This window comes from Mastigoproctus giganteus, chromosome 7 (assembly GCF_048544385.1).
Source record: "Mastigoproctus giganteus isolate SK-2022 chromosome 7, ASM4854438v1, whole genome shotgun sequence".
NCBI lineage: Eukaryota > Metazoa > Arthropoda > Arachnida > Uropygi > Thelyphonidae > Mastigoproctus > Mastigoproctus giganteus.
In genome coordinates, this window is record NC_143581.1 from 126,802,978 (window position 1) to 126,827,617 (window position 24,640).

At 39.4% G+C, this 24,640-nt stretch overlaps 1 protein-coding gene across 1 annotated transcript in view; it reads right to left on the bottom strand.

Annotated features, from left to right (window-relative positions):
• Positions 1-24,640, bottom strand: part of unc80 (unc80, NALCN channel complex subunit) — a 1,843,891-nt gene that overhangs the window by 1,631,982 nt on the left and 187,269 nt on the right. Inside the window, exon 9 of the mRNA XM_090378420.1 lies at positions 7,447-7,568. Within this exon, the coding sequence (XP_090234546.1) occupies positions 7,447-7,568 (122 nt within the window). The remainder of the gene's footprint in view (positions 1-7,446; positions 7,569-24,640) is intronic.

A 24,640-nucleotide genomic window follows, 5' to 3' on the forward strand; every position in this document is an offset into this window, starting at 1 on the left:
TTGATGATGGTATATCAAGCTTAATGTCCAAGTTTGCAGACGATACAAAGGTTGGCAGGGTTGTCAAGGACACTACTGACACTATGCTGCTGCAACAGGATCTGGAAAGGTTGAGTAGATGGGCTGAGAGGTCGCAAATGAAGTTTAACATTGACAAATGTAAAGTACTACACATGGGAAACAGCAACCCCAGAGCAACGTATCAACTCTGTGGTACTACACTGACAGTGGTAGAGAATGAAAGGGACTTGGGGGTGGTTGTGCAGGCAGATATGAAGTTCTCTGAGCAGTGCAGACGGGCTGCAAGAGTAGCTCATGGAGTATTGTCAATGATATACAGGAATTTTTCCAGCAGGGATAAGGAGGTGATTATTCCCTTGTATAAGGCAATGGTCAGGCCACACCTAGAGTACTGTATACAGGTCTGGAGGCCTCATTTCAAGAAGGATGTAGAGCTGCTGGAATGAGTACAGAGAAGGGCAACAAGATTAGTGAATGGAACAAAGGGGTGCTCTTACGAAGAAAGGCTTAAGTTTTGCAAATTACAGTGTCTGGAGACTAGGCACCAGCGAGGTGATCTGATAGAGGTGTATAAAGCATTGAATGGTTTGAGCATGCTCAATGCTGATGGGATTCTTCCTCTCGCTCAGAATAATCACCTGAGAGGGCATAAATTCAAATTGAGGAAAGACAGATGTAGGATAGACGTGCGGAAATTTGCCTTTAGCCAGCGGGTGGTTGGTTGGTGGAACAGACTTCCATCCCTTGTAGTGGAGGTTGATAGCCTAAATAGGTTTAAGGCTCAGCTGTACAGGTATTTTGAACGAACAGAGGGGTGAAGTGGGTTTTTTTTTTTTTTTTTTTGGCTGATGCTGCATAAGCTTGCTTTCTTGCATCAAATGCCTCTACTAATGCTAATGCTAATGACTGCACTGAACCATATGCACATGTTTGATACAGTCAAGCTCGATGCTTGCATGCCTGTACATGCAGTGGCATGACTCTCTAAAACACTATTTTAGTTTACTTTCCACACGGGCCGTAGGTTGGACACCACTGATTTAGACCATCAAATTCGTGAAGTCTGCCTATCTTCACAAAATTTATATGGAACCTTGCAATTCACTTGGAATTATATTAGTCAGGACACTATTTTAAAATTAATTGCCAGAATGCTACATCTGTATAAGGCAGTGATAAAATCCAGTGGAGAATATTTTGATGAAAAATCATTATAGTTGTTAATATTAATCATTTCAATATTTTTTATGCAAATTTTTCAATTCTTAATAAAAAAAATCTTAAAAATATTTCGAGGGTTTTTAAATTTATTTTTTTTTTTATTAAACCTTACCATTGTCATACATATATGTATTATAGGGAAATAAAATAACCTGTATGTGTAGACAATGTGATGTGACAGCATTCAGTGTCGAGCAGTACCAGGGGCCTCCCCCAGCTCTGTGATGCATACAGTTCACTGTAAAGCCCACTATGTGTAAGTGTAGTGTTGGGTAGTGAGTGACGGGCAACCTGGGGGCCCCTATTGGGACCCTGTCACTCACTACGTGGAGGTAGGCCAGGCAGTAAAGGAAAGGCAATGATACTGTGGCAAGGCCCACCACAGAGATGCCTAAACTTTCCATGGTAGGTCCAAAAAATATATATTATTATTATTATAGTTGAGCACGGGTATATAGTGCAAGAGGGGGTAAAGCTGGGAGAAGGTGTAGTGGTTTTAGAGAAGGTAGCCATCAGAGCTCAGTGGAGCAAATTTGTTCCACCAGGTGAAAGAAAGGGGAGGGGAGGGAAACAAGCCCCAGGAAAGGGAAGAAGGTCAGGAAGGGACCTGAATGGTAATCGCCAAAGGTATAGTAGTTGTCAAAGACCACTAGAATCCTACTCTGTCCAAAGACAGAGTTAGTGAATCTTACCCCCGATAAGATTGGGGTTAGCAAATATATTGAAAGTTTGATTGGCAGAGTAGACAGATTTGGCAGACAACTAGGGAAAGGTTCAAATGCTATGCTTTGGCAGGTGGCACTTGGTGGGTGGTGGCTGCACATGCAGTCTCGTTATTTAATAGTCACATCTCATATATATAATGAGTAATATGGAAAGAAATGTTAATAAATTGTACCTAAACACTCTAACTAATATTTATGGGCCAACGCACTTGCAATAGCAATGATGCATTACGACCATAATGCCTATGTAATATGTTGTATATAGTAATTAATATTGAAGACAATCATATATACCAAGGTAGATTTATAGAAAATGCAAGGGATAATGTAAGGTTAGTAGAAGGAAGAATAATATACAAAAAAAAAGGGAAAAGAAGAGAATATAAATTAAAATATATACAAAACTTATTGCTATTTACCCACAAACTAGGTGACTTCGTCTGGGGCCAACCACCCAGACTGAAGGCAAAAAACAACAAAGAGTTCACCTTACTGTCTGCATGTTTCTCTTTGCATTAACTTAATTTTAACTAATTGGCTATTTACAAGCATTTCACCACTTCCATCATTTAGGGGTCACCACGTGCACATTAACTCTCACTCAAGGGATTTACATTTCTTTCATGACGACTGTTGTTGTTACTACATTTGGGTCACATCTTGGATACAGTAGATATGCCTTACATTTATTCATATTTGAATTAATAAATTACATTCTCTGTCAGGTCAACGATGTTCAATATGTGCTTGCATTATTACTTTATATTATCTTTCTTTTGATTCAAAATTTTTAACTACCTTTTATAGTTTAGATTCAAATTATTTAATCTCTAAATTTATTACTATAATTATTTTATATAACTTAGCAGATATTGATCATTACAGAAACAGAAAACTCCTTGTCATTTTCTGCCTTCAGTCTGGGTGGTTGGCCCCAGAATAAGTCACCTAAATTGTGGGTAAACAGCGATAAGTTTTGTATATATTTTAATTTATATTCTCTTCTTTTTCCTTTTTTTTTGTATATTATTCTTCCTTCTACTAACCTTACCTCCATCAAATAAGTTACTAGGTTTCTTATTACTGACTAAACTTCCATGTGAGAGATTAACTACTGTACAAGTGGATGTTGTTATTTGTTGTTATTTGGTTTTCAGGAGCATTAGCAACTAAGGCCATATTGCTCCGGGACATGCGGTGGTCATTCCCCGACCTTTCCGCATCCTCCGTATTTGGTGGTGACGGGCTCGAACCCCGGTCTAATCAAGAAGCGTGTGCTACGCACTGCTGCTCCTTCCCACCTGGCTACGGAGGCGCCACTGTACAAGTGGAAATATTATGATTATGGGAAATATTATGATTATGTAATCCACCTCAATCCTGAGGTGGATTACAGGATGATTGAGAAAGATGACAAAGAGTTGTTATAAATGAACATTTTTCAGTGTCAACCAGAATTATAAGTAAAGGGTCTCAAAATGTGGTGATAAATCAGAAATGAGAATGGAACACTCTTATTTCTAATCTTCTTGGATGATATTGATAAGAGAAAGGGTACGGTGTCAAAATTTGAAAATAACATAAAGGTCAGAAGGATGGTTAATAATGCAATTCAAACTGAGCTTTTTCAGAGTGATATTAACAGGCTTCTTGCATAACTGAAGAAATTGTAGATGTTTTAATGCTGCCAAATTTAAGATTTTACAACTGGGAAATAATAACCCAAGAATAACTTACGACTAGGCACAAGAGAGCTGATGCATGTAAATGAGAAATGACACTTAGGATACAATTGCCCATGAAAGTATTAGCAGGCAGCCAAGAAAGAAAATATGAATGATTTAAGTATTATTTAATGGTATTAGCATTAGTAGTGGCAAATGATGCAAGAAAGCAACCGCATAAAGCAATCAGCCAAAAAAAAAAAAAAAAAAAACTACCCACATCACCTGTTCATCCCCTCCAACAGTTTGTCCACTTCTTCTTTGAATTTATTCAAACTACCTACCTCCACAATAACAGATGAAAGTTTGTCCCAACAATCAACCACCCACTGGCTGACATCTATCTTGCAACCATTCCTCCTCAATTTCAATTTATGTCCCTCCCATATATGTGCAGTCTGAGCAGGAGGAAAAATAGCATAAACATTTAGCTTGCTCAAACCGTTCAAAATCTTAAACACCTCAATCAGATCCCCTCAAAGGTGCCTAGTCTCCAGATGATGCAATTTGGCACTGAAGGCTTTTTTGGTAAGAGCACTCTTTTGTTCCTCTCACCAAATTGGCTGCCCTTCTCTGCACTCATTCCAGTAGATCTGCATCCCTCCTAAAATGAGGCCTCCAAACCTGTATGCAGTACTCAAGATGCAGTCTAACCACTGCCTTGTATAATGGGATAATCACCTCCTTATATCATTGACTAAACTCCATGAACTGTCTTGACAGCCTATCTGCACCACTAAGAGAACTTCATATCTGACAGCAAATCCCCAAGTCTTTTTCATTTTCCACTACCCTGAGTGTAATTCACACAGGTAGTACTTGTACTTTAATCTGGGATTACTACTACCCATATGTAGTACCTAGAATTTTTCAAAGTATTCAGTACCTTGAATTTGTTCAACTGCCATTTCTCAGCCCATCTGCCTAACTTTTCTAGTTCTTGTTAAGACAGAGAAATGTTTGTCAAAACTTGATTGATTTCCAGAATAATAAAATAAACAAATTTGAAAATACTGATGAGAAATAGGGGCCCGCAGGTACAGTGATGGTTTATCTGTAAACAATTTTCTGTTTATCTGTTCATATTCAATATTATTTCCAACACTGTAATGCACTGGTTTTACATGCAAAACTTTTTGTATTTATATGCTATGTTTCTTACTTACTTTTAATTATTAATTAAAATTATCAATTTTAACAATCAATTTACCATATGAGGTGCTGTTGCAATCCTATTCGATAAGTTTGAAAATAGAAGTGGCATGTTGTAGTTCAAACTTCCTCTAACAGTGGTACAGATATTGTCCAGAAGGGTGACAGGTTGCAAGTAACAACCAGTTTCATTAGTGGCATTAATGTTCCTTATCTGTCACAATTTTGCAATCTAGAAATGAATGAATGTGAAATTTTGCTTTAAACTAGGAAAATATGCAACAAAAATGTATGAAACGTTAAAAACTATTTATGGTGATGAAACATTGTTATTCTAGTGTGTTTGAATTGTATAAAGACTTCAAAGATGGATGTGAGGACAGTAACAATGACCCCAAAAGGTGGGCATCTGCCAACCTCTCAAAATGCAGTATGAACCAGTGAGCAAGTAATGGACTTCAAAATCATCACCAAGACAATGCTGATCATGTTTTTTGACAAACAGGGTGTGATTCACAAGGAACTTGTACCTGAAGGGGGGGAGGGAGGGAGAGAGAGAGAGAGAGAGAGAGAGAGAGAGAGAGAGAGAGAGAGAGAGAGAGAGAGAGCAACATTCTACATGCAGTTATACAGGGTGTCTCAAAAATACATGGCATAACTTCAGAAATGAGTTCCTCATATATAAACAATAAAAATATCTTATATCAACATAATTCTGGAAATGCTTGGTTTCCAAGTTTTGAAGGTCTGTCTATGACACTTAACTGTTCACATCACCTTATAGTAATTGTTCAAAATGTCCACCTTCTGCCTAAATACAGGCCTCACATTGACATCTCATGGACTCACGAAGATGATGCCAAATTCCTGGCATGTTTCGTATTGTCTCACAACCTGCCACAATTCGATTGCGAAGAGTTTCAACATCAGCTACAGGAGTCAAATACACCAATGACTTTAAATGGCCCCACAAGAAGAAATCTAGTGGGTTTAAATTAGGTGAGCATGGAGGCCAGGCAGTTGGTCCACCTCTACCTATCCACTGACCAGGAAATCTTCGATTCAGGTAATTATGGGCTAGGTGGCTGAAATGTGGGGGAGCACCATCATGCATGAAGTGTGCTTGTTGACAAATGATCAGTGGCGTGTCGTGAAAGAAATCAGGCATGTTGTTTTCCAGAAAGTTTCTGTACGCCTGCCCTGTGAGTTTGTTTGGAAGTATATGGGGCCCAAATAACTTATCACCAAAAACACCCGCCCAGATGTTGAGGCTGAACCGCTGTTGGTGATGTAATGGAAGAATTGCATGTAGGTTTTCTTCAGCCCATACATGCTGATTGTGAAAGTTTTGGATTCTGTCTCGTGTGAACTGTGCTTCAGTTGTGAATATCACTAAGGCAGGAAAGTGAGGAGTTGTACCACACTGCTATAAGAACCACTGGCAGAACATTACTCGTGCAGGGTAATCTGCTGGTGACATGGCCTGTACCCATTGCAGATGGTAAGGATATAGTTGGTGTTCTTTCAACACTCTCCAAATAGTCGAATGTTAAACAGCCAGTTGCATTGCTATTCTCCATGTGCTGATTCCAGGAGTGGCATGCACAACAACCAAAATCTCTCTCTCTCTCTCTCTCTCTCTCTCTCTCTCTCTCTCTCTCTCTCTCCTCCTCCTCTACTTCAGGAGTTGTAGATCTTGGTCGTCCTCTGTCAGTAGCACAAGGTCTAAAGGTCCCATGTTCCCAAAGGCGGCGATGGATACCTTCAAACATTTTCCTGTCTGGACATCTTCGTTCTGGGAACCTTTTGTGGTACAAACGATGAGCCTCCAGAGCATTGCCTTCTGCTAAACTGTACATAAAGTGCATATCCGCTTGCTCCTTATTTGAGTACATGGTCGGAATGGAAAACCACCAGATTCTGTCAGTACCTTATGATGAAGGAAATCACCTGTGGGAGATAAGACATTCTGGTTAATAAGTCGGGAACCAAGCATTTCCGGAACTATGTTAATATAAAATATTTCTATTGTCTACATATGATGAACTCGTTCCTGAAGTTATGCCATGTATTTTTGAGACACCCTGTATAGCCACCCATACTATTACAGTAACCTGAGAAATGCACTTCAATAGCCTTAAAAGACTATTGAAGCATTTCCTGGGTGAGGCCGCAATTTCAAGAGGCAGCTGCCCATTCCACAATGCCCCTGCCCATTCCACACTTATTGTGAAGATATTTCTGATGAAACATGGCATTGTACAGATCAGCCAGCCACCCTACTCTTCTGATCTAGCACCAGTATCCTTCTCCTTCTTTTCCAAGATGAAAACTGCCCTCAAAGGAAAGAGATTTCAGGATGTTCAGCACGTAAGGAAAAATGTAACTGCAGAACTGAACATCATGGACACCTTCATTGATGTCTTTGGATACTTCACTGGCTCTTTTCAGAAACCTTTAGAATGGTGTAACAAGTGCATTCAATCAGATGATGATTATTTTTAATAAAAATAACACTGTTTTTTGCTTCTTCACACTCCGTTCTTTTTATTACACCAATCTGGGAACGTTATTGCCACATTTCATATAAAAATAATACTTACCCCATGTGCATTTGCTGAGCCAGATGATACAGGACTGGTAATGGTAAGTGCAGGAGAAGTATCACTACTGCCATGTGAATGCAAAGTATCACCATGGCGAATAGGATTATCCTCATCTGGACCTAAACAGATCAGAATAGGAATTTTTAAAATGGCGGCACAAAGATATTTAATTATAAAAGTTTTTAATAAATTATACTCAGGAAGATATCCAAAGTCATTTAAGTACTCAATATAGTGTATACTGTAAATTTTTTTTTTCCCCAGAGACAAACAAACTATCAATACAGTGAAACTCTATTAAAATGACATTGGAAATAACAGCTCAGCTATAATGGCACAATTAAGTCATTTAAGAAATATCTCATTACAAATTTTGCTATTTTACTCTGTTTATGTCATTTCAAAATTACATACCTCAGCTATAAAATAAACTCCCTTTTTAATAGTCAACTTTTGCATTTCATGTGTTGGTGTATTATAAGAAAATCTGTGTTAGTATTCACTGCTTTTAAATTCAATTATTTCTATTCTTTCTTTAAAAGGTTTACATTATAAAATGTATTACACTCCACAATAAACTGTAAAGAAAATGGTAATAAATGTATGCAGCTCCCTTATGTAGAAGGCTATGAAACCAAAACCTTGTTATTATGACCTATGCCTGTAGGCCTAGGTGACGATGCATACTACTGTGTGCATGTGAGGCTTTGATTACGTAACCATGCCATTCCTTGTGGCCCATTTAGTCCTGTACTGTAAATTGGTTTCTTTGTAAACAAGTTGGCTATAAAGAAACTGAAATGGGTTTACATTTCAAGAACTAAAAAAGAAAACTCTTCAGCATTTAGAAAAACAATGTTCTTCACCCACTGCTGAAGAACATTGTTTTTGTTTTCAATTCAGGTCAGTTTCCATAATTCTGCTGTAGTAATTTATTATTATTATTATTATTATTAGCCATATGGTGCAAGGAAGCCTGAGGGTTATGCTGCACCAGCCAAAAAAAAATTTCTGAATTACCCTGAGAGAGAGAGAGAGAGAGAGAGAGAGAAGTAAAAGGGATTTACCAAGAAAGAGAAGGATGATGATATCCAGCTCAAGACCCTGGGTATGCCAAGCCCATACTCACCAGATGTGAGCCCCTGGGGTTCATTAAGACATGTTTTAAGTGTGGGGAGTAAAATGAAAGTTATTAGAGAAACTGAAAATGGGAAGGAAAGAAAAAATGTGTTGTTGTTCATGAATGTAACATCAAATTGAACAGTGCCCACAATTTGGAATTCAAAACAAAAATATTATCAAATCATTTGAAAAGAACTGCAGTAGAATGAACTGCATCCATAAATCCAAACATTTTGATGTTCAAGGTTCTTTTAAAATAGCAAAGAAGTGAAAATATCTCAGTAAGTTATTCACTTTTAATGTTTAAAGATATAAACAATACAACCGTTTTGGATTAGTTAAATTTTATATGGCTCAAAGTGCATAAAGGAAACAGACAAAGACATGTTTAATGTGAATGAATGTGGCCTCTTTATTAAATTAACTCCTGACAGATCATTAACGTGTTAATTTCTGTGTATCTTGGGACACTTCTGTGGGGTGTCTCTGTGTGATGTTGGAATAAGAAGTCACTGATGTTTAGTAAATAGAAGGGATGTCATGTGTGAAAAATCACCACTCCGAGTAACACAAGTATCTGTTGTTTATAGTGTTCTAAAATCAACAGATTCATCTGAATGAGATTCAGAATCCACATTGTTTGAATAGAAGTTTATTTCAGTATTAGATGACACATTATAAAGAACTGATTCAATGTTATCAGCTGCAACCAGTCCTTCCCTGTTCCTTTTCATTCCTGATGCCACAAACACACAAAGAATGACGTTCTGTTTTACACAAACTAAAGAATTAAAATTCAGCAAGCATAATCTTCAAAAAAATTTACCTTTCCTTCTTGTGGAAAATATTAAACTAGATAAAATAACTTCAACATAAGGAAAGAACATATAAAATTGTAAAACCACGTATACAGCTTTTATAGCTCTCTCCAGACAGTGTGATTAACACTAAACAAAATTCCAGAATTCCAATTATAATGTAAATAACCCCATGGTTCAATCAGTATGCTACTATCAAAGAGTTGTTCATATCATGTGCCTTTTCTATTACAGTGCTTGTTTTCATGAATGTCTGCCATTCCGGCAGTGAATGTGTTAAACTTCAAAAAGTTTAAAAAGGACAAAAAGAACATAGGCAGGAAATTATCAAGCATTTGTATCAGTCTGCATCTGTGTAAATTTGAATGGCGCAGAAAATAAATGTTTGATGCAGGAAAATCTAAAAATCCACACCACAGCAAAAACACTAAAAAAGCTATCTGTTCAATATAGGACAAATCTGCCTGGTTAGAATTAAAACCGCTTCATGGATCATGAATTAGAGAGATATGAGTAAAACATTCTACTGTTTTGGAAAACTGTGCAGCACACAAAGTGGAAAGAAGCAATATAAAAAACACAAAACTTTTATTTCTTCCAGCAAGCACAATAAGCATTTTTCAACCCATCCTTCAAGGATTATCACTCTCTCTATCTTCTCCCACTCAACCACCCTTTTATCCATTGTAGCAACTTACCCTTAATACCAAACTGTTCCAAGTAGTCTTCCATGTGCAACAGTGTCAAAAGCTTATCTGAAATCCAAGTATATGATATCAAAATTATTTTTTGCATCCAGTTCTTTCGTAGCCACATCATAGTATCCAATCAAATTTGTCAGACAAGGCTTTCCCTTAACAAACCCATGCTCTGTCTGATTTACTACTGGAGTCTTGTCTAGATGATCGTGTAATGCATCTTTAACCAGCGATTCCATTATTTTCCCCTGCAACAAACTGGTCTGTAATTACTTGTGTCACCCTTAGATCCTCCCCCTTTGTGAATTGGAGAAACATTTGCATATCTCCAGTCCGTGGGGACTTCCCGAGTCCAAGAATGCTCTCAAAATTATACTTATGGTTTGCTTACTTCCTTTGCCTCCTCCTTTAATATAACTGGGATCCCATCCACCCCAGGTGCCTTTCTTATGTTTATCTTTAACAATTTCTCCTCCACTTTGCTCTCAGTTATTACAAAATCATTAAGCACCCTGTTACAGTTTAAAAAAACTCTGGCATTTTCCTCTCTTAATAATTCCTCAAGAGTGAATGTAGATGCAAAATACTCATTCAGATTGTCAACTATCTGAGCAGGATCATCAACAGTCGAACCATCGATATCAAGTGGACTAATCTGATTCAACCCGTTCTTTCTATAGCTTATATAAGTAAAGACGTCCTTGCTGTTTTTCTTAGCATCCTTTGCCAAAGATTTCTCATAATCTGCCTTCACTTGCCTAATCTCCTTTCTAACTTGATAACAGACTAGCCTATATCTGCCATGCATCCCACGCATTTTTCTTCTCTGCCATGAGTCTCATTAGTTCATCTGACATCCATTTAGGCCTAAACTTTGAATAATATTTCTTAATCAGTAGGCGCCTCCATAGCCAGGTGGGCAGGAGCAGCAGTGCGTAGCACATGCTTCTTGATTAGAACGGGGTTCAAGCCCGTGACCACCAAATACGGAAGATGCAGAAAGGTCAGGGAATGACCACCGCATATCCCCGGAGCAATATGGCCTTAGTTGCTAATGCTCCTAAAAACCAAATAACAACAACAACAACAACAACAACAACAACTTAATCAGTATGAAAAGCCTAGTAGTTTCCATGATTAGTTTCTTTAATGCTTCCCACTTAGAATTTGCTGTTGGTATTTGGTTTTTCCCACATCAGTACACTGTTATTACTGCCACCTAGTGGTACCTTTATCTGCAAATTTTTTATACACGAAAAATCACAACTGATAACCAGATCAAGAGTATTACCCTTTCTGGTTACCTCTCGAACATGTTGCTGCAGAAAACAATCATCCAATAAATCCACAAAAGTGTTGCAAGTGTGCGAGTGACCAATCCACAAGTTCCAGTCAATATCTGTGGGACTAGCGCATTTTGTCCCATTTTAATACCTTCAAGAGCATATACCCGACTCCTCAAACTCTCATAAGCACCCATCAGAACGCTGAGTTGGCACCTAATTTCTTGACACTCACTGCGCCTAGCACACACAAAGACATACTCCTTGGCTAGATCATGTCCTGTTCCAGAGAGTTCTGCAAACATTTCACATATTGCACATTTTTTTATGCTGTGAAGCATTGGAGAATCTCTCCCCTCGGTTCTCCCCCGAGTCACAGCATTACTGCTACTTTGTGTCCGTTGCTTTGCTGCTCTAGTCTCGGGTATAATATTAGCATTAGCATTAGTAGAGGCATTTGATGCAAGAAAGCAAGCTTATGCAGCATCAGCCAAAAAAAAAAAAAAAAAAACCCACTTCCACTTCACCCCTCTGTTCATTCAAAATACCTGTCCAGCTGAGCCTTAAACTTATTTAGGCTATCAACCTCCACCACAAGGGATGGAAGTCTGTTCCACCAACCAACCACCCGCTGGCTAAAGGCAAATTTCCGCACGTCTATCCTACATCTGTCTTTCCTCAATTTGAATTTATGCTCTTTCAGGTGATTTTTCTGAGCTAGAGGAAGAATCCCATCAGCATTGAGCATGCTTAAACAATTCAAGGCTTTATACACCTCTATCAGATCACCTCGCTGGTGCCTAGTCTCCAGACACTGTAATTTGTAAAACTTAAGCCTTTCTTCGTAAGAGCACCCCTTTGTTCCATTCACTAATCTTGTTGCCCTTCTCTGTACTCGTTCCAGCAGCTCTACATCCTTCTTGAAATGAGGCCTCCAGACCTGTATACAGTACTCTAGGTGTGGCCTGACCATTGCCTTATACAATGGAATAATCACCTCCTTATCCCTGCTGGAAAACTTCCTGTATATCATTGACAATACTCCATGAGCTACTCTTGCAGCCCGTCTGCACTGCTCAGAGAACTTCATATCTGCCTGCACAACCACCCCCAAGTCCCTTTCATTCTCTACCACTGTCAGTGTAGTACCACAGAGTTGATACGTTGCTCTGGGGTTGCTGTTTCCCATATGTAGTACTTTACATTTGTCAATGTTAAACTTCATTTGCCACCCTTCAGCCCATCTGCTCAACCTTTCCAGATCCTGTTGCAGCAGCATAGTGTCAGTAGTGTCCTTGACAACCCTGCCAACCTTTGTATCATCTGCAAACTTAGACATTAAGCTTGATATACCATCATCAATATCATTTATAAATACAGAAAACAATAATGGACCCAACACTGAGCCCTGAGGGAGTCCACTAATAACATTAGTCCACGATGAGCAGTGTCCATTGATTACCACTCTCTGTCTTCTCCCCCGTCAACCACCCCTTTATCCATAGCAGCAATTTGCCTCCAATGTCACACTGCTCCAATTTGTGTAGCAGTCTTCCATGTGCAACAGTATCAAAAGCCTTTCTAAGATCCAAGTATATAATATCAAAGTTATTCCCTGCAACCAGTTCTTTTGTGACTGCATCATAGTATCCAATCAAGTCGGTCAGGCAAGACTTCCCCTTAACAAAACCATGCTGTGTCTGAGCTATAACTGAAGTCTTGTCTAAATGATCCTGCAGTGCTTCTTTAACCAGTGCCTCCATTAATTTTCCTGGAACAGAAGTTAAGCTCACAGGTCTATAATTACTTGTGTCAGCATTTGATCCTCCTTTGTGAATTGGGGTCACATTTGCACATTTCCAGTCTATGGATACCTCCCCTGAGTCCAAGGAAGCTCTCATAATTATGGCTAAGGGTTTGCTTACTTCCTTTGCTGCCTCCTTTAATATAATTGGATAGATCCCATCCACCCCGGGTGCCTTTCTTGTGTTTATCTTCAACAGTTTCTCCTCCACTTTATTCCCAGTTATTTCAAGATTCTGTAGCTTACTGCTAGAGTTGAATACACCTCTGGCATTCCCCTTGCTGAATAACTCCTCATGTGTGAATGTCGATGCAAAATATTCATTTAGTTTGTTAGCTACCTGAGCAGGATCATCAACAGTTGACCCATCAATATCAAGTGACTCATCAATATCAATATCAATATTGAAATTAACAATGAAAATTAATAAGATTAATAAATTTAATAAAATAATTAATTATCAGTACTACACTATCTAATAGATTCCCAAATGCAGTGATTCATATCATGCTATCTAGTTTTACATTACAGCTACCTATTTTCCACAATTAAAAATTTGCATTCCATACCATTTGAATTCCCTACCATGAAAACAATGGCTGCAAGATACGAGCGAAACAACAATTTTACGTATATTAAGCAGTAACCTACAAAAAACTCTTATCTAAATTAAAAATAAAAATAATGAGCATAACTAGAACTATAAAGGTTCTTATAAAGCGCAATATAATAGGCTGTTGTTGTTCTTCTTCTTGTTTGGTTTTTAGGAGCATTAGCAACTAAGGCCATATTGCTCCGGGGATATGGGGTGGTCATTCCCTGACCTTTCCGCATCCTCCATATTTGGTGAGCACGGGCTCGAACCCCGGTCTAATCAAGAAGCGTGTGCTACGCACTGCTGCTCCTGCCCACCTGGCTACGGAGGTGCCGCAATATAATAGGACAATTAAGTCAATAAAATAGCAAACCACCGATTTTTTTCTGAAGCTTGTAATGCACAGCTGGCTCTTGTAAAGTGAATATTAGCTGTTTGTAATATCATCAGTTGGTCCCATTGTATAGAATTTAGAAACTCTCTGAAAACTGTTATAAAAGCAAAAACACTTCCCTTTACCCCTGATGGTAGTTACATCTTTAAGTAAATCCCACATCAGTACACTGTGATCACTGCCACCAAGTGGTTCCTTTCTCTGCAAATTCTTAATGTATGAATAATCACTGCTGATAATCAGATCAAGAGTATTACTCCTTCTGGTTGCCTCTCGAACATGATGCTGTAAAAAACAATTATCCAATAAATCCACAAAAAAAGCCTTGTTAGTGTGTTAGTGACAAATCCACAAGCAACAGTCAATATTTGGAAAGTTAAATTCCCCCATTATAAGACATTCTGATTTATAACAATATTTAGCTTGCTGAGAAAAACGGATAACATAGATTTTAGGTAAAAACTCTTTAATAGAAACAAGTTAGAGGACAGATTGGTGCCTGTTGGAATTTCAGTTTCAGAACTCTAAATATCTGGATTGGCTATCTTCACCAAGACCTGTGGGCAGGGGGAGCTTCCATCATCAAAGCCGTCCTTATGCTCGAACTCAGGAGCCTGGTCCTCTTCTCTGTATATTCCAATGTGATTCAGTATATTCCAATGTATTAAAGCAGTCCAAGAATCTGACTGTTATCACTCTCGACAGCAAAGTAAGTTTAACGAATTAGTTCAGGAAGCCTGTAACACTGGTCAACAGCAAAGAGCCCCTAAAGTGGACTGCTCTCAGTTTGTATTAAACCTGAGTGACAAACGCTTGTCTGATGAGCAGTTAGATCTACTTATCTAGGGATGAAGTTCACCGTTCTCCCCCCCAGTCCCCCAGTCACGGAACTTGCTATGGGTGTTGAAGCATCATTGTCACGATTGCCCGAAGAGACTGCCAATGCAGTTCACCTCAAAACCACAGCTATCCTACAGCATGCCTGTCTGGTTAGCCCTAATCTTAACTGGCATCAAATCTCTGCCCTCAACTTGTTGAAATGGGTTGATTCCATTGTTGTTTTATCAGCAGATAAAAGATGTTGAACGGCTGTTCTAAATCATTCTGACTATGATATGAAAGCCCTACCTCTCCTACAGGACACTTCCGTCTACGAGCCTGTACCCGACTTTCCCATGAAGATCCTAGGACAATGGGAAATTAGAGTCAACAGCCTGGTCTATGGTTGGTACAAGTATGGCAAAATCTCTAGATCCTTGTGCTGGCAACTACAATGCCTCTGGATGCCAGATTCCACAATTCTATGGCTTACCGAAAGTCCACAAGCAAGGTGTTCCCTTATGACCAATCAGCTCCTGTTGTTTAGATTAGATTTAGATTTTTGTTTTTTTTAGGAGCATTAGCAACTAAGGCCATATTGCTCCGGGGATATGCGGTGGTCCTTCTCTGACCTTTCCACATCCTCCATATTTGGTGGTCACGAACTCAAACCCCGGTTTAATCAAGAAGCGTGTACTACGCACTGCTGCTCTTGCCCACCTGCCTACAGAGGCGCCGCTCCTGCTGTAATTCCTCGACGTATGAGTTGTTGAAGTTCGTTGAAAACCTGCTTTAGCCCCTGGTAGGTAAGACTGTTCACACAATTTCCAACAGCGGAGAGTTTCTAAACCTGGTTTCCAGTCTAACAATTTCAGAAGATCAAGGTAGTATCGCTCTTCACTTCTGTTCCCATCCAACTGGCCATCACGTATGCCAAACAACTCCTGGACAACAACCAAACCCTGGGCAGCAGAACTTCACTATCTGCAAATTTGCACTGCCCTCAAGTTGTGCCTGATTGGTGGGGTGGTTATGTACGGTGAATCCCTTTTCTGTCAAATTCATGGTACAACCATGGGTGCACCCATCAGCTCAGTCACAGCAAACATCTCCATAGAGGAACTGGAGGAATGCACATTTGTGAGTCTGCCAGATTCTATAGCCTTTTGGTGTCGCTATGTTGATGATGTATTTGTCATCATTCCCCATGAGTCAGGAGACTGACTTTTACGACACCTCAACTCTCTGTCGCCCTTTATTCAGTTCACCAATGTACTGGAGTGACAATGCTCTTCCTTTTTTGAATACCCTTGTTCAGCACGAAGGCATGCATTTAAAAACCTCTGTCCATCACAAACTAATGTGTGCTGGCCAATTCACCAAATACTGTTCAGCACATGCTCACAGTCAGCTTCTCGGTACCACAGAAGCCCTATTAACCGGTGCCTGGACCCACTCCAGTTCTGTGGATGAGAGGTGCACTGAGATTGTTAGAGTAAAAGCAGATCTGGCTAAATCCTAGCAGTGCTACAAGCCAGTGGCTGCACAGCAAACCCTAGAGCAGCACACAGTGATGACCCTGCCTCAACCACCTTTATCCACTAATAGCCGAACCTGTCACAACCCCAGAGGCTTACGTGAGTATGGGCTTGGCACACCCAGGGTCCTGAGCTGGCTATCATCATTCTTCTCTTTCTTGGTGATTCCCTTCTACATCTGACTCTCTCTCTCTCTCTCTGAGGGTAACTCAGAAATTTTTTTTAGCTGGTGCAGCATAAGCCTCAGGCTTCCTTGCACTATAAGGTTGTTGTTGTTATTAGGTTTTTAGGAGCATTAGCAACTAAGGCCATATTGCTCCGGGAATATGCAGTGGTCATTCCCTAATCGTTCCGCATCCTCCGTATTTGGTGGTGACGGGCTCGAACCCCGGGCATATCTCATGTTGTCGCAATTCCTTTAACCGGTACAAAGGAGGTCGCATCCACCACATCATTGAAGCAGCCATCCTCCTGAATGATAAACCTTAGTGTACACAGCACACCCAGGTGTTGCTGTTATAACCACAAGCCTCTTCTTCCAACTGCTAAATGTTTCTGCACCTGTGGCACGTGTTTCATCTCGCATGACCACCATGACCGAGCATTCTTTATTATTTTTTGTATTGATGCTTTTTGTAATAACGCTTTTCCCAATGAGGACAACTTCTGTCCAAAAGCTTTGGTGACTTGTTTACTTTATTTTTATTTTATTTAATGTGTGCTTTAACCTGTTTCTATTAAAGAGTTTTTACCTAAAACCTATGTTATCCATTTTTTCTCAGAAAGCTAAATATTGTTATAATGAATCCTGAGAGCAGAGGTCTATTTCATTTTGCACATTCTGATTTACTGGCCCACTCATAATAAACTACTCTACGTTGACTAATGTTATTAGTGGAGTCCCCTGGGATTCGTGGCTGGGTCCATTGTTGTTTTATGATATTGATGAAGGTATATCAGGCATTAGGCAGATGGGTTGAGAAGTGGCAACTAAAGTTTAACATTAACAAATGCAAAGTACTGCACATGGGTAACAGAAACCCAAGAGAAACGTACCAAATGTGTGATACTACACTCAAGGAGGTGGAGAATGAAAAAGACCTGGGGGTAATTGTGCAGTCAGATATGAAGTTATCTGAGCAGTGCAGATGGGCTGCCAGAGCAGATCATGGAGTTTTATCAATGATATATAGGAATTCTGCCAGCAGAGACAAGGAGGTTATTATCCCTTTCTATAAAGCAATGGTCAGGCCATACCCTGAGTACTGCGTACAGGTCTGGAAGCCTAATTTTAGGAAGGATGTAGAGTTGCTAGAATGTGTACAGAGAAGGTCAACAAAATTGGTGAGAGGAACAAAGGGGTGCTCTTACCAAGAGAGGCTTAAGATCTGCAAGTTGCAGCATCTGGAGACTAGGCACCTGCAAGGTGATCTGATTGAGGTGTATAAGGTCTTGAATGGTGTGAGCAGGCTCAATGCTGATGGGATACTTCTGCTTACTCAGATTAAGAACCTGAGGGGACACAGATTCAAATTGAGGAAAGACAGTTGTAGAATAGATGTGAGGAAGTTTGCCTTTAGCCAGCAGGTAGTTGACTGCCAGAAACAGACTTCCATCTGTCGTTGTGGAAGTTGATATCTTAAATTTAAGGCTGAACTAGACAAACATTTGGAGTGACCAGATGGGTGAAATGGGAAGGGTTTTTTTTTTTTTTTTCTGGCTGATGCTTTATAAATTGCTTTCTTGCATCATATGCCTTAACTAATGCTACTCTATTTCTCTGTATAGTTGTTCATTGTACCCATCAGAATCATTTGTCCTATAACACACTCCTACCCTCATTTTTGCTTTCACTACAAAAATGGGTATTATTATTATTATTACAATTATTATTATGATTAGCCATATGGTGCAAGGAAGCCAGAGGCTTATGCTTCACCAGTCAAAAAAAAATTCCCGAGTTACCCTGAGAGAGAGAGAGAGAGAGAGAGAGAGAGAGAGAGAGAGAGAAGTAGACAGGAATCACCAAGAAAGAGAAGAATGATGATATCCAGCTCAGAACCCTGGGTGTGTGCCAAGCCCATACTCACCAGATGTGAGCCCCTGGAGTTATGTACATTATAGGGAATATAAATTTAAATTGAAAAGGAATAGTTGCACAATGGATATGCAAAAATTTGCTTTCAGCCAGATCAGAGCATAACTGATCATGGGAAAAAATTCCATCTGGTTTTGTGGAGGTGAGTAGTTTAATAAATTTAAAGAAGAATTAGATGCTGCTCTATAAGCTTGCTTGCTTCCTTGCATCACTACAAATAATGCCAGTATTTTATAGCTGGTGTGCCTATTTTTCTGGATGAAAAATTCCAACTCTTCAGAGGAAGAAGTATGTAATCCTCACCCAAGCCCATCTAACTTGGCCATGCTAGCTCTATGGTTTTGTTGGGCTGAAAACATAACCACTAGAAACCAAAATGTCACCTAAAATTTTGAACACTATTAGAGCATATCGTCAATCCCTTGCCAAAACCAGGAATCAGCACAAAGATAGTTTTGAGAAAAACACATTTAAAGTTTCTTTGACTTCAGAAAAATCAAGTTTTAAAGTTATTTAACTAAATATTGTTTTATAAGTTCCTTCCAAAGATGCCATTTTTGATCCATACTGGTAATTTTAGATTGCCATTATGTAGGGGCTTAAAAAGTCTTTTGCAGTTTGACATTGTGAAGTTTCAAAGTTTGTCAGATTCATAAAGAATTGAAAAGGTGAAAAAATAATTTTTAACACATTTTTGTTGGTCAGAAATGAATAACTTATTAATAAAACAAGGTTAGAATAACATGTACATATAAATAAATGAAAAATATATTAATAACAGGTTTAATTACAATAACATACAAGTTGGTATAAATTAATTTTCAATATCTTCTTCATATTAGCATTAGCATTTTAGCATTAGTAGAGGCATTTGATGCAAGAAAGCAAGCTTATGCAGCATCAGCCAAAAAAAAAAAAAAAAACCCACTTCCACTTCACCCCTCTGTTCGTTCAAAATACCTGTCCAGCTGAGCCTTAAACTTATTTAGGCTATCAACCTCCACCACAAGGGATGGCAGTCTGTTCCACCAACCAACCACCCGCTGGCTAAAGGCAAATTTCCGCACGTCTATCCTACATCTGTCTTTCCTCAATTTGAATTTATGCCCTCTCAGGTGATTTTTCTGAGCTAGAGGAAGAATCCCATCAGCATTGAGCATGCTTAAACCATTCAAGGCTTTATACACCTCTATCAGATCACCTCGCTGGTGCCTAGTCTCCAGACACTGTAATTTGCAAAACTTAAGCCTTTCTTCGTAAGAGCACCCCTTTGTTCCATTCACTAATCTTGTTGCCCTTCTCTGTACTCGTTCCAGCAGCTCTACATCCTTCTTGAAATGAGGCCTCCAGACCTGTATACAGTACTCTAGGTGTGGCCTGACCATTGCCTTATACAATGGAATAATCACCTCCTTATCCCTGCTGGAAAAATTCCTGTATATCATTGACAATACTCCATGAGCTACTCTTGCAGCCCGTCTGCACTGCTCAGAGAACTTCATATCTGCCTGCACAATCACCCCCAAGTCCCTTTCATTCTCTACCACTGTCAGTGTAGTACCACAGAGTTGATACGTTGCTCTGGGGTTGCTTTTTCCCATGTGTAGTACTTTACATTTGTCAATGTTAAACTTCATTTGCCACCTCTCAGCCCATCTGCTCAACCTTTCCAGATCCTGTTGCAGCAGCATAGTGTCAGTAGTGTCCTTGACAACCCTGCCAACCTTTGTATCATCTGCAAACTTGTACATTAAGCTTGATATACCATCATCAATATCATTTATAAATACCGAAAACAATAATGGACCCAACACTGAGCCCTGAGGGACTCCACTAATAACATTAGTCCACGATGAGCAGTGTCCATTGATTACCACTCTCTGTCTTCTCCCCCTCAACCACCCCTTTATCCATAGCAGCAATTTGCCTCCAATGTCACACTGCTCCAATTTGTGTAGCAGTCTTCCATCTGCAACAGTATCAAAAGCCTTTCTAAGATCCAAGTATATCATATCAAAGTTATTCCCTGCATCCAGTTCTTTTGTGACTGCATCGTAGTATCCAATCAAGTTGGTCAGGCAAGACTTCCCCTTAACAAAACCATGCTGTGTCTGAGCTATAACTGAAGTCTTGTCTAAATGATCCTGCAGTGCTTCTTTAACCAGTGCCTCCATTAATTTTCCTGGAACAGAAGTTAAGCTCACAGGTCTATAATTACTTGTGTCAGCCTTTGATCCTCCTTTGTGAATTGGGGTCACATTTGCACATTTCCAGTCTATGGGTACCTCCCCTTTCAGATTCATATTCAGATTCTTTCATATTCAGATTCTTCACTTAAATCTGGTGCTGGTAATATCCCTTATTTCTACTGATGCTTTTAATTTTAAATAGAATTTGTGATACTCCTTTGGTATTGTAAAAGCTTGGCACATTTTCATTAAATCTTTAGACTTAATTTGAGATATACAAAGTTCTCGTTATAGACTTTGGGATGGTTAGGTTGCACACTGCCGAATCTTCCTTTAGGTCTTTTTAGGTTTACTGTTATAAATTCATCTTTATAGTTTGTTTTGTAAGACATTGTGACATGACCATCCTGTCCTTGTTGAAATTCAACGCAGCAGACTTTTCTCCAAGGAACAGCACCTTTAAGTTGTTTAGCAAGAAAAGTAAAATTGCAAAAGCCATTGCATTGCGAGACAGTTACACAGAATGGTATAGGTTTTAATCTTGCGTCTCTAATTATTTAGGCCCATCCCTCTCTTTGATACACTAGTACATACTTGTTTTTCTCTCAACTTTACAGTGCATTGTGTCATGCTCCATTTCTGAATGGCCTGGCTCAAAAAATGCATATTTTCTACAGCAGCATGTCCAACAGGCAACCAGAAGAAGTCTTACTTGTGTCAGCCTTTGATCCTCCTTTGTGAATTGGGGTTACATTTGCACATCTCCAGTCTATGAGTACCTCCCCTGAGTCCAAAGAAGCTCTCATAATTATGGCTAGGGGTTTGCATACTTCCTTTGCTGCCTCCTTTAATATAACTGGATAGATCCCATCCACCCCAGGTGCCTTTTTTATGTTTATCCTCAACAATCTCTCCTCCACTTTCCTCTCAGTTATTACAAAATCATCCAGCTCACTGCCAATGTTTACTTTACCTACATCATTCTCCTTCCTGAATAACTCCTCATACGTGAATGTAGATGCAAAATACTCGTTTAGATTGTTAGCCACCTGAGCAAGATCTTCATCTGACATCTATTTTTGGCCTAAATAGATGTCAGATGAACTAATGAGATTTGTGACAGAGGAAAAGTGCATGGGAAAAAATGTGTGTAATCAAGTCACAAAGGAGGTTAGGCAAGCAAAGGCAGATTATGAGAAATCCTTGACAAGGTATGCAAAAAAAAACAGAAAAGACTTCTTTACTTATCTAAACTCTAAAAGGAATGGGATGAATCTGATTGGTCAACTTGATATTAAAGGTTCAAGTGTTGGTGATCCTGCTCAGGTAGCTGACAAACTGAATGAGTATTTTGCATTTACATTCACACATGAATAATTAGCATTAGCATTATGCATTAACATTAGTAGAGGCACATGATGCAAGAAAGCAAGCTTATGCAACATCAACCAAAAATAAAAAAAAATAAAAAAACGACTCCCATTTCACCCCTCTGTTTGTTCGAAATACCTGTCCAGCTGAGCCTTAAATTTATTTAGGCTATCAACTTCCACAACAAGGGATGGAAGTCTATTCCACCAACCAACTACCCACTGGCTAAAGGCAAATTTCCACACATCTATCCTACATCTGTCTTTCCTCAATTTGAATTTCTGCCCTCTCAGGTGATTATTCTGAGCAACAGGAAGAATCCCATCACCATTGAGCATGCTCAAACCATTCAAAGCTTTATACACCTCTATCAGATCACCACGCCGGTGCCTAGTCTCCAGACACTGTAATTTTCAAAATTAAGCCTTTCTTCATAAGAGCAATCCTTTGTTCCATTCACTAATCTTGTTGCCCTTCTCTGTACTCATTCCAGCAGCTCTACATCCTTCTTGAAATGAGGCATCCAGACCTGTATACACTACTTAAGGTGTGGCCTGACCATTGCCTTATACAAGGGAATAATCACCTGCTTATCCCTGCTAGAAAAATTCCTGTATATCATTGACAAGACACCATGAGCTACTCTTGCAGCCCATCTGCACTGCTCAGAGAACTTCATATCTGCCTGCACAATTACCCCCAGGTCCTTTTCATTCTCTACCACTGTCAGTGTAGTACCACAGAGTTGATAAGTTGCTCTGGGGTTGCTGTTTCCCATATGTAGTTCTTTACATTTGTCAATGTTAAACGTCATTTGCCACCTCTCAGCCCATCTGCTCAACCTTTCCAGATCCTGTTGCAGCAGCAGCATAGCATCAGTAGTGTCCTTAACAACCCTGCCAACCTTTGTATCGTCTGCAAACTTGGACATTAAGCTTGATATACCATCATCAATATCATTTATAAATACAGAAAACAATAATGGACCCAACACTGAACCCTCAGGGACTCCACTAATAACATTAGTCCACGATGAGCAGTGTCCATTGATTACCACTCTCTGTCTTTTCCCTAGGAATTCTCTAGGGAAGTAGAGGCCAGAAGTTTATTAACTCTAACTGAGAGCAAAGAGGAGGAGATATTGTTGAAGTTAAACATAAGAAAGGCACCTGGGGTGGATAGGCTCTATCCAGTTATATTAAAGGAGGCAGCAAAGGAAGTAAGTAAACTCTTACACATAATTATGAGAGCATCCTTGGATTCAGGGGAGTTCTCCATGGACTAGAGATGTGGAAATGTACCCCAATTCACAAAGGAGGATCAAAGGCTGACACAAGTATTTATTGACCAGTTAGTTTAACTTCCTGTTCTGGGGAAAATAATCGAGTCACTGGGTAAAAAATTATTGCAAGATCATCTAGACAAGACTACAGTTATAGCTCAGATAAATCATGGGTTTATTAAGGGAAAATCTTGTCCTATCAATTTCATTGGATACTACAATATGGTGACAAATTACCTGGATGTAAAAATAACTTTGAAATCATATACTTTGATTTCAAGAAAGACTTCAAGAAAGACTGCTGTACAAATTGGAGCAGTATAGCATTAAGGGTAAGTTTCTGCTATGGATAAAGGAATGGTTTGGTGCAAGAAAACAGAGCAGTAGTCAGTGAACCCTGCTCTTCTTGGAATAATGTTACTAGTGAAGTCCCCAGGATTATTAACTGAGAGAAAAGGTCCCCGGGATACAGTGGAGTTACCATGATATTGACTTAATGTTCAGGTTTGCAGATGATACAAAGGTTGGCAGGGTTGATAATGACAGTACTAACAGTATACTACTGCAACAGGATCTAGAAAAGTTGGGTAGATGGGTTGAGAGGTGGCAACTTAAGTTTAACATTGACAAATGCAAAGTACTGCATATGGGTAGCAGTATCCGCAGAGTAACATACCAGCTGTGCAGTATTACACTTAGCCTAATGGAGAATGAAAAAGACCTGGGTGTAATTGTGCAGTCAGATATAAGTTTCCAGTGCATTGTAGACAGGCTGCCAGAGCAGCTCATGGGGTCTTGTCAATGATATAAAAGATCTTTGCTAGCAGCGATAAGCAGGTGATTATCCATTTGTACAATGTACTGGTCAAGCCACCTTGAGTACTGCTTACAGGTCTGGCGGTCTCAAATTAGGAAGGATGTAGAGCTGCTGGAACAAATACAGAGAAGGGCAATGAGCTTGGTAAGGGGAACAAATGGTCCTCCTTTTAAGAAAGACTTAAGTTCTGCAAATTGCAGTGTCAGGAGTTTAGGCACCTGTGAGGTGATCCGAATGAGGTGCATAAGGCTTTGAATGGTTTGAACAAGCTGGAACGCTTCCTCTTGGTCAAATTATGCTCTTGAGAGGGCACAAATTTAAATTGAGGAAAGACAGTTGCAGAATAGATGTGTGGAAATTTGC